General features: G+C 36.3%; 3 protein-coding genes across 3 annotated transcripts in view; 1 reads left to right on the top strand and 2 right to left on the bottom strand.

Moving 5' to 3' along the window:
* Positions 1 to 1,254: 1,254 nt before the first annotated feature.
* Positions 1,255 to 11,957, bottom strand: LOC103509487 (organic cation transporter protein). Its single transcript, XM_026823807.1, has 7 exons — positions 11,746 to 11,957; positions 11,383 to 11,488; positions 11,102 to 11,214; positions 2,997 to 3,211; positions 2,503 to 2,678; positions 1,923 to 2,095; positions 1,255 to 1,526 (listed from the first exon to the last, which is right to left on the bottom strand). Exons 1-7 carry the CDS (start codon positions 11,892 to 11,894, stop codon positions 1,346 to 1,348), a joined length of 1,113 nt encoding a protein of 370 aa, XP_026679608.1. The 5' UTR covers positions 11,895 to 11,957; the 3' UTR covers positions 1,255 to 1,345.
* A 2,454-nt stretch (positions 11,958 to 14,411) lies between these two features.
* The window catches only part of LOC113467558 (organic cation transporter protein-like), an 8,789-nt gene continuing 5,830 nt past the window's right edge, over positions 14,412 to 17,370 (bottom strand). Inside the window, exons 3-4 of the mRNA XM_026823801.1 lie at positions 14,698 to 14,890; positions 14,412 to 14,526 (exon numbers count right to left, since the gene is read on the bottom strand). Of these exons, the coding sequence (XP_026679602.1) occupies positions 14,412 to 14,526; positions 14,698 to 14,890 (308 nt within the window). The remainder of the gene's footprint in view (positions 14,527 to 14,697; positions 14,891 to 17,370) is intronic.
* LOC113467561 lies at positions 16,458 to 17,274 on the top strand. The gene has a single exon (XM_026823808.1). It carries the CDS (start codon positions 16,678 to 16,680, stop codon positions 17,269 to 17,271), a length of 594 nt encoding a protein of 197 aa, XP_026679609.1. The 5' UTR covers positions 16,458 to 16,677; the 3' UTR covers positions 17,272 to 17,274.

Raw genomic sequence — 17,370 nt, 5'->3', positions numbered from 1 at the left:
CATTTAGGCTAGATTTAACTCTTAAGAGTCACTGGAGCTAAGCAGACTGATTCTCTAATCAATCAAACTAATTCACACTCAAATAATGTTAGCATCTTGTAAAGCTTTGAATTCAGCCTTTGCTCCTTATATGTATGTAAACTTATATGTAATCATTAGAAACATTCATTGGGTCATTAGCTAAGCAGACTGATTCTCTAATCAATCAAACTAATTCACACTCAAATAATGTTAGCATCTTGTAAAGCTTTGAATTCAGCCTTTGCTCTTCTTGCCGCTGCTCCATGACCAAAACCAAAAGGTCTTGTATGTAAACTTATGTAATCATTAGAAACATTCATTGGGTCTATTTGTCTGTACTCTGCTACTGATGTGATATAAATAGTAATACCTACATTGTCCACGTGTGTTCGAGATTCTCATACCTACATTACTTACCTACATCATACGTAATACATATCCTACTCCTACATTAGACATATGCACAAATGTTAAGAATGACATATGGACTATGAGACATTGTGTTCTTATTCTAATTAGTCTGGGCTTCTAATTAGTCCACCTTGAGAATATAACCAGAACTAATAGCATAATACTAAATACCTACATACCTCGTTACCTCAAACTAATATCCGATGGTATTGTATGGAGACAAATGCCTGTTATAGACTGGAAAAATGGCGTATGACTGATGCAATAACAAAATAAAAACAGGACAGTACACAGTAATATGTTTCTAGATATGTGGCAGACATAATTTATCTATGTAAAATGTATTTGTACATATTATGTACTTGAAAGCTCACGTATCTGGATGAAGTGGACATTTGTGGCTTCTAGAAAATTTGGTGCTTTGACACATCCACCAAAATTTTCCTCCCTGGAAAGTTGATATAAAATGTTCCCCAAAATCAACTCCCTCTTTCCCTATCTCTCCTGTTCACACAATATAACACCCGTGGACAGTGGACATGTATACCTATAGCTATTAGAACATTGGGTATTTTCGTCACATCCACTAAAACTTTGATCAATGGAGAATTGACTTTATTCTATTCACGCGATATGAATGTATTTCGGGAGGTGATTTTCCCTCTTAATTCGTCACATCCACTAAAACTTTGATCAATGGAGAATTGACTTTATTCTATTCACGCGATATGAATGTATTTCGGGAGGTGATTTTCCTTCACATCCACTAAAACTTTGATCAATGGAGAATTGACTTTATTCTATTCACGCGATATGAATGTATTTCGGGAGGTGATTTTCCCTCTTATTTTTTTTTCTTATTCTTCTTTCTCGTCTTATTCTCTCGTCTTTAACTTTAGTACCCCAAGTCGGTTCAGTACCCCAAGTCAGTCTTCTGAAATGGCCTCTGTGTCCTCTGTATGAGGCTGGATCTGAATTGTTCTCCCCTCAGCGAGGCTCTCATTGAAGATCTAGTAGAACTATTAGCACCACGAGTCTTGTGGCCTCGTTTGAAATAACTTTCCGGCTTCTCCTCTTCCTCCTTATCAGATTTCCTGGAATAAATGAAAAAAGAAATCATTAATTTTGTTTAATTTTTTAAAAATGTCCACCTCGAAATGGAGCGCTACTAAATATTCATGTCACTACTGGGACTCAAACCCCAACCCCTAGATTACAAGTTCAACGGCAATGAAGGCAACCAAATGAACATTTTACCTCTGAGCAACAATAAATAATCGATGATCTGGTCTTTTTCCTCTATCTCAAACTGAGAGTAGGTATTTGCGGACTCCTGTTTATAATTTAGACAATGCACTAAACTTTTACGAGTAAGTACCTATGGTAACTACACCCTTTGGACACCCTGTATCTACACTCTTACCTTCTGGTGCTTTTGTAATGACCCAGGATCTAAGGAAAGGTTATTAATCCACTAGGAAGATACTTACTTTCCGCAGCAGGGGAAGTCCAAAAACTTCTGATCTCGTCCAAAGTTCTCCCCGTCTTGCAGTGTTTGAGGTAAATCTTGACCCAAGGTTTCAGGTAGGAAGAGACAGAGAGCTCCTCCTAATATTCCAATCATACCCAGGATAATCAGGGGTAACTTGGGATTGATCACAGCCTGAGGGAAAATAAGTCATGTCGAGGATTAGAGGTAAGTTTTGTGGTTGTGGAACGGAGTCCAATAAAGTAAAAAGCAAGGACACGGTTAGACCAATAGTGCGCTTGCTTGCCATGCAGAAGGTCTCGGGTTTGATGTCCACCATCTCTTTTTCGATTGTAATTATTTCAACGGGCTACTTTCTGGTGTTCTCGTGTTGACCTAACACTTAAATGGGAAGTACCTATTGTATCTCTTTTCGCCCATCTGATGAGAGGCATATTACGGGATGGACATGCTACGACACAGGCCACATGCGTTTAATGTTGCAGTTGTTTCATTGCTACGAAATAAAAAACGCTGAAACACTAATCTTGAAAAACTTACCTGGATGGAATTTTACTAATAACGTTGAAGAAGTTTCTTACCAAATATACAATGAAAGGCGACACAATACTGGCGACATATCCCATAATATGAATGAGAGCTACACCCTGTGCCCTCACTACTGTAGGCAAAACTTCGGCGGCATACTGTAGTCCTGTGTTATAGGAGATGTTGACTAGGAACCGACCTATGATAGCCAAACCAGCAGACAGTTTACCTGGAATAATGAGGAGGGGGAAAGGCGATTATCAAATCATGAATCTTTTTGGTAAAGCAGAGAGCTTTTGCACAACTTTCTTGGGTATCACAGATCACAGCCTTACTATAAGTGCTTCCTTTACTATTAGTTTCCATCTTCTTGTTACTGTCGTATCATCAATTTATACTTTTAATGCCGCCACTGGTCGCTACTCGATTAAAGTAGGTAGCTACTCAATTGTCTGGTAGCTATGCCTTGACCACCATATACCACCGAGGCAGGTTAAGCTAATATGAACGAAACTACCAAGGCAGATTTCCTACTAAATGTTCGTACCTGTTTCAACACTGGAGCTAAGCAGACTAAACACCCCACTGAACACCATAGTACCACATGCATACCATCGTCTCCCCCATACATCCAGTGTGAATGTTAGCATTGTATCAGCAGGTAACTCAGTGGCGGAGGCCAGGGTAAATGTAATGAACAGGTCCAGGCCCAGATTACCGACCTGACGCACATGTCCGTCAAACACCAGGGAAATAGCCATCCTGTGGAAATACATACAATGAGATCCGGTGGCGTAGTGGTTAAGACGGGAGGCTGTGGGTTCGATCCCACAAGATTCAAACAGCCACCATAGTCGAGGGTTGGTCTTGGAAATTTCCAAGATTTTAGGCGGGAAAATTGTATGAATGCTTTGAAAATAAGTGATTATTATGCAATATGCAATGAAACATTTATTTTCTACTAGCTGAATTCCGTCGCTTCGCTCCGGAATCCCGCTAGTTCATCCCGAGGCATGGCCAAACTTGTGGAAAAGGCATGGCCGAACTTGTAGTTATCAAACTAAAAATACCTATAAACGAAACTCAAATATTAGGCGAGCGAGGAAAAGTTTTCTCTCCCGCAGTCTCTGCACTCTGTGAATTTCTTGTGGAAATTTTAGCGATCAAAAATTGATCATATCTCAGGATCGGTTTAGATTTTCGCAAAATCCTTTCCTATTGCACACCTGGACCATAAAAGGAATATTCCTACCAAATTTCAGCTTTTTAGGTGTTGTGGTTCTGGAGATAGAGTGATCAGTGTGTGAACTGTGAAATGTGAATGGATCTTGTTCTTATAATATAAGACTGGTGTTGTGGTTCTAGAGATAGAGCGATCAGTGTGTGAAATGTGAATGGATCTCGTTCTTATAATATAAGATATAAGACTCCTACAGTTTGAACTCTGAAGTCTGAACGTATGAAGGTGGAAATTTTGCACGGTTTTAGAAGGGAAAATTGTATGAACGCCTTGAATATAAGTGATTATGCAATATGCAATGAAATGTTAATTTCCTACCGTTTGAAGTCTACTTTAGTACCTAGCTAAAATGTTACAATACCTAGATACTGGAAAATTGTATGAACGCCTTGAATATAAGTGATTATGCAATATGCAATGAAATGTTAATTTCCTACCGTTTGAAGTCTACTTTAGTAGCTAAAATGTTACAATACCTACCTAGATACTTACCTACATTATGTAGGTATAACTGTACCACCTACCCATAATAATAAAATAAAAATAATAATAAGTAAATGGATATCAAAACAAACACAGTAAAAAGAATAGGTATGAAAAACGAAAACAAAAAAAAAAATCTAAAAATGAAGAAGAAGAAAAAAGAAAGAAAAGAAAAAAAAAAACTAAATAAAAGAGAATAAACTAAACTAAATAAAAGAAAAAGCAAAATCTGCCTGCCCAATAATAAAAATATTTTGACTAAGAAAAGGAAAAAAATTAAGTTCCTTATTTACTTATACCCATCTAGTAAGTAGGTAACTAATAATAAAAGTGTTACTAATAGAATAAAATAAAATAGTTATACTAATAATAAAACAACAAGAATGAGAAAAAAAATAATATTTATATGTAGGTATGTACATAATAACAATTATTATGTTTTGAACCCCTAATATCTAATGTAAAAAAAAAAAAATAATAATAATAAAATAAAATAAAAAACTAAAATTTACTGGTAAATGAGATGTTTTACTGTATAGGAACTTAAGGCATAATAAAGTAAGGTAAATGACCAACTAAAATTTACTGGTAAATGAGATGTTTTACTGTATAGGAACTTAAGGCATAATAAAGTAAGGTAAGTGACCAATTATTAAAATACAATATATAATAATAAGAGATAACAATAAAAGAATATACAGATAGCGATCATTTAGGAAGCAAAAACGTTAATTTGATTATTGTGTAACCACCTTTTAACCAGAATTTTAAAAAGATCTCTCTTTTCTTCCGCTTTAATCTCTTCTGGTAATTGATTGAATAGGTTGGTCTTTTACTACCGTACCTTCAGTTGTTGATACAGTTTCGGGTCGACCTTCTTGTTGTTGATTTTTTCAAATCTCTTCATGATGACAACTGCCTCATCCACTCTGCCCTGAGATACAAGCCATCTGAAATAAACCAAGAAAAACACATTTTAATAACAATATTTTAATTACCATTTTTCATTATAATGTATTTAGGACTTATTCGGTGGGTAAAAAATCGTGATTCTTTTACATTAGATTCGTACTCGTATACCTACAGTGCTTTCTCCCTATAATATGATGGTAGGCAGTTACCTGGCGCTTTCCGGTACTATCCAAGGTGTAATAACTGCCACCAGGAGCGGTAGTGAGGTTATAACACATAGGTATTGCCAGTTAGCAACATAGTAGGCAATCCACGGTAACAGACTCGCAGCCAGGGTGAAAAATATGGCGATACTCATGTTAGCTACAAATGTACGCCATGATGGCCCCACGTACTCCAGCACTGCAAAACAAAAGCAGTAGATTGCATTAGTTAAATATATGTACTTACCTAACCTATGTACCTGTGTAAATAAATCACAACGAAATAGGCCAGGTGCAAGATTTTACAAAATAGGTGATGCACGGAGGAACACCAGATGAGCCCAACTCAAAAAAAAAAAGGTCATCCGAGTTGCGTCCGCGGTACCTGAGATTGAAACCTATATACTTGAGACCATAAAGTAAATAAATAAGTATATAACGAACAGGGTGACCAAAAATAACTGTACCTATACAGTATGATATAACTTCTGTATTCTATAGGCATATAGGAATAAACTTTGAACATGAACTCTATTGCTATTATTTTTGTACTTGTCTTTTGCGTTTAACCTAACCCTATAATAACACAGGTCACTGCTCAAATAGTGAAAACTCTTTTTTGCGTTTAACCTAACCCTATAATAACACTGGTCACTGCTCATTTGTGACAGCTCCTTTTATAGCAACATTCTATTGACGTAACTTCTGAACAAGTACAGTTGAATTAAATGGGACCCAAATCGGACGGACGCAACTCGGATATCACAGTCGGGACTCAAGTCAGATCCCCCCGTGATGCACCTATTATGTACGTACTACGTATACACATGTCATAGGTATCTTATCTTATCTAAACATAGCTGCAGATAAAATCATCTTCTTTGAACAAGTAGGAATGTAGGTAAGTGGATTATAAATTTGACAGCATCACAAAAAGAAGAAGAAACACTAACGTCAAACAAGTTTGTACATAATATTTATGTTTGTTTTTCTTTCATCGTTATTATTCCAATATTTTTCTTTTCTATCTATTAGAACTATTAGCACCACGAGTCTTGTGGCCTCGTTTGAAATAACTTTCCGGCTTCTCCTCTTCCTCCTTATCAGATTTCCTGGAATAATCTCATCTTCTTCTCTCGTCTTTAACTTTAGTACCCCAAGTCGGTTCAGTACCCCAAGTCAGTCTTCTGAAATGGCCTCTGTGTCCTCTGTATGAGGCTGGATCTGAATTGTTCTCCCCTCAGCGAGGCTCTCATTGAAGATCTAGTAGAACTATTAGCACCACGAGTCTTGTGGCCTCGTTTGAAATAACTTTCCGGCTTCTCCTCTTCCTCCTTATCAGATTTCCTGGAATATATGAAAAAAGAAATCATTAATATTTTGTTTAATTTTTTGAAAATGTCCACCTCGAAATGGAGCGCTACTAAATATTCATGTCACTACTGGGACTCAAACCCCAACCCCTAGATTACAAGTTCAACGGCAATGAAGGCAACCAAATGAACATTTTACCTCTGAGCAACAATAAATAATCGATGATCTGGTCTTTTTCCTCTATCTCAAACTGAGAGTAGGTATTTGCGGACTCCTGTTTATAATTTAGACAATGCACTATCCTTTTAAGTACCTATGGTAACTACACCCTTTGGATACCCTGTATCTACACTCTTACCTTCTGGTGCTTTTGTAATGACCCAGGATCTAAGGAAAGGATATTAATCCACTAGGAAGATACTTACTTTCCGCAACAGGGGAATAAATAATCGATGATCTGGTCTTTTTCCTCTATCTCAAACTGAGAGTAGGTATTTGCGGACTCCTGTTTATAATTTAGACAATGCATCACTATCCTTTTAAGTACCTATGGTAACTATTTTGGACACCCTGGATCTACACTCTTACCTTCTGGTGCTTTTGTAATGACTCAGGATCTAAGGAAAGGATATTAATCCACTAGGAAGATACTTACTTTCCGCAACAGGGAAAATAATCGATGATCTGGTCTTTTTCCTCTATCTCAAACTGAGAGTAGGTATTTGCGGACTCCTGTTTATAATTTAGACAATGCACTAAACTTTTACGAGTAAGTACCTATGGTAACTACACCCTTTGGACACCCTGTATCTACACTCTTACCTTCTGGTGCTTTTGTAATGACCCAGGATCTAAGGAAAGGTTATTAATCCACTAGGAAGATACTTACTTTCCGCAGCAGGGGAAGTCCAAATCTACACTCTTACCTTCTGGTGCTTTTGTAATGACCCAGGATCTAAGGAAAGGATATTAATCCACTAGGAAGATACTTACTTTCCGCAGCAGGGGAAGTCCAAGAACTTCTGATTTCGTCCAAAGTTCTCCCCGTCTTGCAGTGTTTGAGGTAAATCTTGACCCAAGGTTTCAGGTAGGAAGAGACAGAGAGCTCCTCCTAATATTCCAATCATACCCAGGATAATCAGGGGTAACTTGGGATTGATCACAGCCTGAGGGAAAATAAGTCATGTCGAGGATTAGAGGTAAGTTTTGTGGTTGTGGAACGGAGTCCAATAAAGTAAAAAGCAAGGACACGGTTAGACCAATAGTGCGCTTGCTTGCCATGCAGAAGGTCTCGGGTTTGATGTCCACCATCTCTTTTTCGATTGTAATTATTTCAACGGGCTACTTTCTGGTGTTCTCGTGTTGACCTAACACTTAAATGGGAAGTACCTATTGTATCTCTTTTCGCCCATCTGATGAGAGGCATATTACGGGATGGACATGCTACGACACAGGCCACATGCGTTTAATGTTGCAGTTGTTTCATTGCTACGAAATAAAAAACGCTGAAACACTAATCAATGGGAAGTACCTATTGTATCTCTTTTCGCCCATCTGATGAGAGGCATATTACGGGATGGACATGCTACGACACAGGCCACATGCGTCTAATGTAGCAGTTGTTTCATTGCTACGAAATAAAAAACGCTGAAACACTAATGTATGGCGATACTCATGTTAGCTACAAATGTACGCCATGATGGCCCCACGTACTCCAGCACTGCAAAACAAAAGCAGTAGATTGCAATTGAAACAGTGGTGTAAAAAAAGCTGTTTCTTTGTGTTATTATATCACAACTTTGGTGCTCACTGCAGCATTGTAGGATTTTCCAAAATTTATTAAGAAAGAAATTTTCTACAACCAGTGGTTCTGTGAATTGTAGACCTCACTCAGATTCTTTTGCCTAAGCTGAGACTTTAACAAACACGTCCTCTCCTATCGACAATTGTTGTTTAACTTGGTACCTATTCGAATTTTGGACAAATTTAGGATTTATTTTAGAAAAATGTCCTGCTTTGAAAAAATGTCTTCTGGGTAATCCTACGTATCAATGGGTAACCCTACGTAATACATAATTATGTATCAAAACAGAAATAAAACTATCTACACGTCTTATGTAGGTACCTATATCTAATAAAAAATAGGTGACACAGTTGACACTATTATAAAACCTGTCAATCACTCTAAAAAATAAAATTAAAGAATTTTTGATTTTGAACCTTTTATAACTCCAAACACAAAAAGCCCACTCCGAGGCTTAGGTGTAGGGGCGAACAGCCCTAAAGGATGGGTTAAGCTACTACGAATCTACCATCTTGACTTTCCACGCATATGAATAATTGAATATGCGTATTGATATGCGTGGCAACTGTATTGGGGGATCAAAACAAAAGATTTACCTTTGGTTCATTTTGAACCTTTGAAACAGAACAATAGATTGTCAGGGGTTTACCATCTTGACTTTCCACGCATATGAATAATTGAATATGTATTGATATGCGTGGCAATTGTATTGGGGGATCGTAAAGTTTTGAAAAATCGTAACGGGGGCTCCGTTCAACTTTGGGGCCCTTTCCACGCATATGAATAATTGAATATGTATTGATATGCGTGGCAATTGTATTGGGGGATCGTAAAGTTTTGAAAAATCGTAACGGGGGGCCCCGTTCAACTTTGGGGCCCTAAATTTCAATCAGCGACGTGCCTTGATTTGATGATGTGTAGGTACCAAATTTCATCAAAATCAGACCAGGCAATCGGGAGTTATAGCGGAACATACAGACAGACATCTAAACCAAGATCATGAATCTTTTTGGTAAAGCAGAGAGCTTTTGCACAACTTTCTTGGGTATCACAGATCACAGCCTTACTATAAGTGCTTCCTTTAGGCCAAACCAAATGCAAAACAGTCGAGTTAAAACATAGACCTTCACATCGTTCGGTCATATATGTACATACGAGTAGGTAATAAATTTCAAGGTGCTTGGGATAATCTAAGTTTCAACTGGAGTTATTTTCATGCATGTCTTGCTGCATGCCGCTAGGACTTAAATCATACAATATACATGTTCTTAATTAGGTATAGGTAATATTATATCATGAATCTTTTTGGTAAAGCAGAGAGCTTTTGCACAACTTTCTTGGGTATCACAGATCACAGCCTTACTATAAGTGCTTCCTTTACTATTAGTTTCCATCTTCTTGTTACTGTCGTATCATCAATTTATACTTTTAATGCCGCCACTGGTCGCTACTCGATTAAAGTAGGTAGCTACTCAATTGTCTGGTAGCTATGCCTTGACCACCATATACCACCGAGGCAGGTTAAGCTAATATGAACGAAACTACCAAGGCAGATTTCCTACTAAATGTTCGATGCCTTGACCACCATATACCACCGAGGCAGGTTAAGCTAATATGAACGAAACTACCAAGGCAGATTTCCTACTAAATGTTCGTACCTTATGCAATTTGGTATGTTTGTGATCATTCATTATCATTACCTATCTGGATTTAGTAGACATCGTACACCTAATAGTGTTGTTCTAATAATTTCAGTTTTTTAGTAATTAATTATTTTATTTCTATAGTTTTATTTTCAATCAACATAAACATTTATTTACCTATTTATACATATTTTTTTCTTTCATTACAAAAGTGTTTCAAAAAATGAAATAAAATAATAATAAACAATTTATTATTATTCAATTCTAGTAAGAAATCATCTTTTTGTTACTTTTTTTAGGAATACAATACATAAATCATTACGAATACTGAATACCATCGGCATAAAAAAAAGTATCATTGTGGGAGGAAGCACTGTGCAATGTACCTTCCTCTTTTAAAGATATTCTACCGTTGAACCTTTGACACGTTTGGCAACGTAGCCTACTTTTTTGATGACTCGTTGCTGCCATATCCATCTGGATGAATCAAGGTGGTAAGTAAAGGGCAAAAACACACAAAGGTTTCCTGAAGATATACCTAATACCTGATCTAGTTTTTATCCAGTAGGAAATCAAAAAAGTATAGATTGTAAGAGAAACCGGATGCTGTTCTAAGATTAACTAATCCTAATCCGCACCATTTCATAGGTACCTACCTATTCTAGGAATAAATACCTTCGTACCTACATTCATGTAGGTAATTAACTTGCAAAGTTTTATTACAGATAACTACATAATTATATATACTTACTGATATTATTATTTACGAGTACTGTATGAGTTCACAACACGCTACAGGCATACATCACAACCACAACTTTACTGATTTGTGGTGCTCTCATCTAAAAGAGATGAATTCACAGATCTAAGAGTTCACGCTACAGGCATACATCACAACCACAACTTTACTGATTTGTGGTGCTCTCATCTAAAAGAGATGAATTCACAGATCTAATAGGCAAATTCCTTGTATTAGCGATTTATAGGTGATGTAACTATACCTACAGTTATATGTACGTAGGTACATTGATCATGGTTAGGTATCTTACTCACCAAATAACTATGAGTAAGCAGGTAATGTTTCGTAGTCTGGGTGTCCGAAATAAATCCAACACTGAATATCTCTTTCCATCAATTTCCTGCTTAGCTTGTCTCTGACATGTTTCCTGGAAATAGATAAATTCAAATTATAAAAAAAAATATTTATCCACTTGTTTCTGTAGAATAAAGCGTTGAAGAGGTACCCACAAAATTTTGGAAGCTCAATAATAATACCATTATCTTGTTATTTTATCTTCAGTTCTATAGAAAAACTTGGTCTTTTACTACCGTACCTTCAGTTGTTGATACAGTTTCGGGTCGACCTTCTTGTTGTTGATTTTTTCAAATCTCTTCATGATGACAACTGCCTCATCCACTCTGCCCTGAGATACAAGCCATCTGAAATAAACCAAGAAAAACACATTTTAATAACAATATTTTAATTACCATTTGCCTCATCCACTCTGCCCTGAGATACAAGCCATCTGAAATAAACCAAGAAAAACACATTTTAATAACAATATTTTAATTACCATTTTTCATTATAATGTATTTAGGACTTATTCGGTGGGTAAAAAATCGTGATTCTTTTACATTAGATTCGTACTCGTATACCTACAGTGCTTTCTCCCTATAATATGATGGTAGGCAGTTACCTGGCGCTTTCCGGTACTATCCAAGGTGTAATAACTGCCACCAGGAGCGGTAGTGAGGTTATAACACATAGGTATTGCCAGTTAGCAACATAGTAGGCAATCCACGGTAACAGACTCGCAGCCAGGGTGAAAAATATGGCGATACTCATGTTAGCTACAAATGTACGCCATGATGGCCCCACGTACTCCAGCACTGCAAAACAAAAGCAGTAGATTGCATTATTTAGTTAAATATATGTACTTACCTAACCTATGTACCTGTGTAAATAAATCACAACGAAATAGGCCAGGTGCAAGATTTTACAAAATGTCTATAGGTGATGCACGGAGGAACACCAGATGAGCCCAACTCAAAAAAAAAGGTCATCCGAGTTGCGTCCCCGGTACCTGAGATTGAACCCATATACTTGAGACCATAAAGTAAATAAATAAGTATATAACGAACAGGGTGACCAGAAATAACTGTACCTATACAGTATGATATATAACTTCTGTATTCTATAGGCATATAGGTTTGTGTTTGGTCAAGGCCGGATATGGGCTTATTTTCAATGACAATCATCCAGCGAAATTAACACTCGCGATGCAAGTTTAAATTACAAAATGATGTAGGTACTAATATATTAGTACAACATTTTGTAATTATCTACTCGTAAGTTAGAGATAAATACCTAATAGATAACTATAGCTACACCTTCCTAGAGTCAAAATCTTTAATAGTGAAAACTCTTTTTTGCGTTTAACCTAACCCTATAATAACATTGGTCACTGCTCAAATTGTGAAAGCTCCTTTTTGCATTTAACTTAACCCTATAATAACACTGGTCACTGCTCATATTATCTTATCTTATCTAAACATAGCTGCAGATGAAATCATCTTCTTTGAACAAGTAGGAATGTAGGTAAGTGGATTATAAATTTGACAGCATCACAAAAAGAAGAAGAAGAAGAAACACTAACGTCAAACAATTTTGTACATAATACCTATTTATGTTTGTTTTTCTTTCATCGTTATTATTCCAATATTTTTCTTTTCTATCAATCTACTGTTCTCTTTGGGTAACCTACATAATACCTATGTGCCCACTTTCATTTTATTTTGATCTTTCAGAGTGTTTGTCGATGTCCCTTGCAATGAAATGAAACATATTTGTTGAACAAAGTAAGTGTGGTAAGTGGTATTTTAGGTAAAACATAATTATGTAGGCCCGCCTTTATGTAGAAAATAAATATGTAGTAGACAATCATAATAGGTATTATGATGTATTAGGTATTATAAAGCAAATAAGTTATTTTGATCTTTCAGAGTGTTTGTCGATGTCCCTTGCAATGAAATGAAACATATTTGTTGAACAAAGTAAGTGTGGTAAGTGGTATATGTTAGTTAAAACATAGGCCCGCCTTTATGTAGAAAATAAATATGTAGTAGACAATCATAATATGATGTATTAGGTATTATAAAGCAAATAAGTATAGGTATGTGTAAAGTATGCTAACATACTGTTACAATTAGCTAAGTGAATATCACATTTCCTGAATGACGTGACGCCAGGACTTTATTGGGAAAATGGTAAGTAGTCTTCAAATGACCGGCAACCTGTTATTAAGAAAGAAATTTTCTACAACCAGTGGTTCTGTGAATTGTAGACCTCACTCAGATTCTTTTGCCTAAGCTGAGACTTTAACAATAACGTCCTCTCATATCGACAATAATTTAATTGTTGTTTAACTTGGTACTTATTTGAATTTTGGACAAATTTAGGATTTAGAAAAATGTCCTGCTTTGAAAAAATGTCTTCTGGGTAATACTACGTCTGAATGGGTAACCCTACGTAATACATAATTATGTATCAAAACAGAAATAAAAAAAACTATCTACACGTCTTATGTAGGTACCTCTATCTAATAAAAAATAGGTGACACAGTTGACACTATTATAAAACCTGTCAATCACTCTAGAAAATAAAATTAAAGAATTTTTGATTTTGAACCTTTTAAAACAAAACAAAAGATTTACCTTTGGTTCATTTTGAACCTTTGAAACAGAACAATAGATTGTCAGGGGTTTACCATCTTGACTTTCCACGCATATGAATAATTGAATATGCGTATTGATATGCGTGGCAACTGTATTGGGGGATCAAAACAAAAGATTTACCTTTGGTTCATTTTGAACCTTTGAAACAGAACAATAGATTGTCAGGGGTTTACCATCTTGACCTAGATACTTACCTACATTATGTAGGTATAACTGTACCACCTACCCACCTAGGTAATACCCAGACAGCACAAATTCCTTGTATTAGCCGTATTAGCGATTTATAGGTGATGTAACTATACCTACAGTTATATGTACGTAGGTACATTGATCATGGTTAGGTATCTTACTCACCAAATAACTATGAGTAAGCAGGTAATGTTTCGTAGTCTGGGTGTCCGAAATAAATCCAACACTGAATATCTCTTTCCATCAATTTCCTGCTTAGCTTGTCTCTGACATGTTTCCTGGAAATAGATAAATTCAAATTATAAAATTATTATTATTTATCCACTTGTTTCTGTAGAATAAAGCGTTGAAGAGGTACCCACAAAATTTTGGAAGCTCAATCATAATACCATTATCTTGCTATTTTATCTACAGTTCTATAGAAAAACTTGGTCTTTTACTACCGTACCTTCAGTTGTTGATACAGTTTCGGGTCGACCTTCTTGTTGTTGATTTTTTCAAATCTCTTCATGATGACAACTGCCTCATCCACTCTGCCCTGAGATACAAGCCATCTGAAATAAACCAAGAAAAACACATTTTAATAACAATATTTTAATTACCATTTTTCATTATAATGTATTTAGGACTTATTCGGTGGGTAAAAAATCGTGATTCTTTTACATTAGATTCGTACTCGTATACCTACAGTGCTTTCTCCCTATAATATGATGGTAGGCAGTTACCTGGCGCTTTCCGGTACTATCCAAGGTGTAATAACTGCCACCAGGAGCGGTAGTGAGGTTATAACACATAGGTATTGCCAGTTAGCAACATAGTAGGCAATCCACGGTAACAGACTCGCAGCCAGGGTGAAAAATATGGCGATACTCATGTTAGCTACAAATGTACGCCATGATGGCCCCACGTACTCCAGCACTGCAAAACAAAAGCAGTAGATTGCATTAGTTAAATATATGTACTTACCTAACCTATGTACCTGTGTAAATAAATCACAACGAAATAGGCCAGGTGCAAGATTTTACAAAATAGGTGATGCACGGAGGAACACCAGATGAGCCCAACTCAAAAAAAAAAAGGTCATCCGAGTACCAAATTTCATCAAAATCAGACCAGGCAATCGGGAGTTATAGCGGAACATACAGACATCCAAACCAAATGCAAAACGGTCGAGTTAAAACATAGACCTTCACATCGTTCGGTCATATATGTACATACGAGTAGGTAATAAATTTCAAGGTGCTTGGGATAATCTAAGTTTCAACTGGAGTTATTTTCATGCATGTCTTGCTGCATGCCGCTAGGACTTAAATCATACAATATACATGTTCTTAATTAGGTATAGGTAATATTATGTCCTTTATTGGTAATAGGTAATCTAATAATGATTGATATTAATAGGTACATTCCAATAATTTTTTCACATGCATTGAACAAATGAACAATAAATATCCTCATTCTTGCGATCTGAGTAGGGATGGCAATCCCGCACGATTTTCAATCCCGCGGGATCCCGCGCGGGATTAGGGTCAATCCCGCGGGATCCCGCACGGGATAAGGGTCAATCCCGCAGGATCCCGCACTTTTTTAAAAATGCTTATTTCCAAGCATTTTTAGGTACTACCACCCCACCCCCACCCGCACGGGATAAGGGTCAATCCCGCAGGATCCCGCACTTTTTTAAAAATGCTTATTTCCAAGCATTTTTAGGTACTACCACCCCACCCACCCCCACCTTTTTTTGTTACCTTTTAATGTTTAAGCATTTTTGGCTTTCATAAAACATTGTAAGTGACCACTTTAAAAAAGTTTTTGAGTAGGTATTTTTTGACCAGTTTGAATGTTCAGTCCAAGCTGGGAATCCAAAGAAAATGGCTCTGCTAACCTATTGTTCTTAACCAAATATGGGGGTATAATAATAACTGCTACTTGCATCTTGCAGTCTTGCATCTTACTATGACTGAAAGATTTACAAAAAGAACTAAATACTTTCGAGATTTTATTGAAAAACAACAAACTTATTTTTATTTAAGAACAAGAAAATTAGAAAATATAAAAACTCTTAAGAATTAAGAGGTTAAGATTAAGAACCATGTAAAAGAAATGTCCCCCCAAACTTCAAACCATGAGTGAGGTCACTGGTCCCTAGAAAGAGTAGAAAGAGATTTTTTTTTTTTACCTCTGTATTTTGTGAGTTTTTGACAAAAGTATTTTCGAAAAAAACACAAGGAAACCCATTTTTTTCATACTTGCGGGATTCAATCCCAAGCGGGATTGAGGGTGAAGGATCCCGCACCTTGTGGGATTGGAAAAAGTGTGGGATCCTGCACTTTGTGGGATCCTGCAAATGCGGGATTGCCATCCCTACTATAAACTATTTAATCAGCCAGGTTGGATTGGAGAGTAGCATGTCTACCTTGTAAGTGCTAGGTCATTGGTTTAATTCTTGCCCAGGGCACATTTTATCCTAAACAGATGAGATTAAAAAACTGAAAACAGACCTGAAGGTAACCAAATCAGTGGTAAAGTTAATGAGGATCTGAACTGAAAAAGGGTTTAGGTCAGACTTCATCCTTTTCACATAAATGTCAGTTGTTAATGTGCTGTATTGTTCTTGACGACCAAAATCATCCCAATAAAATGAACTTTTGCTCTGAGCATAAATGCTAAATGTCTATTAGTTACATACCTAATCTTTAAAAAAAATGAGTGACCCTCTTTCATTTTGTTGTAATAAGAAATGCTTTTCACAGTGTCAAGAAACAGATTTGAGTGAAATATTTACTAATTTTCTTACCAAGTCAAAGCTAGAACAAGACTGCTACCTTTCATCTTGTATGGTTAAAGTTCCTCTTAAAAGATGTATACCTAATCCCAAAACCAAGAATAGAACAAACCAATGGCAGTATGTTTTGAGAAATAAAGGTGAACAGACAAAGGTATGCAGACACTTGTTTCTGAAAGTATTCCAAATCAAAGAAAAGAGGCTGAGAATAATTCAGAACAAACTTTTATCAAATTCTAGTTTCAAAGATAGAAGAGCTCTACCGAAAAATGCGGATGCTTTCATCCTTCTGAAGGAACATGTAGGTACAATGCTATCTTCTTCAAATGATTCCACTAAAACTACCAAAAATCGGAAATTGAGTTTCAAGAACCCCGGTATGAGTCTTCAGAAATTATTTGTACTCTTCAAAGATTATTATCGAAACAAAACAAAGAGAACATTGGACCTGTCATATAAAACATACTGCAAATATTTTAAAGATCATTATGAGACCTTCTTTCAAAACATGTGAAAAGATACAAGATGCTGCTAAACTAGTGGATAATTCTGAAATCCCAGAGCTTAATGAACATTATCTATCAGATTTACTGCAAACTTCAACATAGATGCA

This window comes from Diaphorina citri, unplaced genomic scaffold, assembly GCF_000475195.1.
Source record: "Diaphorina citri unplaced genomic scaffold, Diaci psyllid genome assembly version 1.1 scaffold502, whole genome shotgun sequence".
NCBI classification, from domain to species: domain Eukaryota; kingdom Metazoa; phylum Arthropoda; class Insecta; order Hemiptera; family Psyllidae; genus Diaphorina; species Diaphorina citri.
This window is presented reverse-complemented; position numbering and strand designations above follow the sequence as displayed.

Excerpts from the sequence above, each read along its gene's own strand:
- LOC113467561 (XM_026823808.1), top strand. The coding sequence starts at position 16,678 with ATGAGTGACCCTCTTTCATTTTGTTGTAATAAGAAATGCTTTTCACAG.
- LOC103509487 (XM_026823807.1), bottom strand. The coding sequence starts at position 11,894 with ATGAGTATCGCCATATTTTTCACCCTGGCTGCGAGTCTGTTACCGTGG. Across the intron at positions 11,489-11,745 it reads ATAGTACCGGAAAGCGCCAG|ATGGCTTGTATCTCAGGGCA; the intron begins GTAACTGCCTAC and ends GGTTTATTTCAG. Across the intron at positions 11,215-11,382 it reads AACTGTATCAACAACTGAAG|GAAACATGTCAGAGACAAGC; the intron begins GTACGGTAGTAA and ends ATCTATTTCCAG.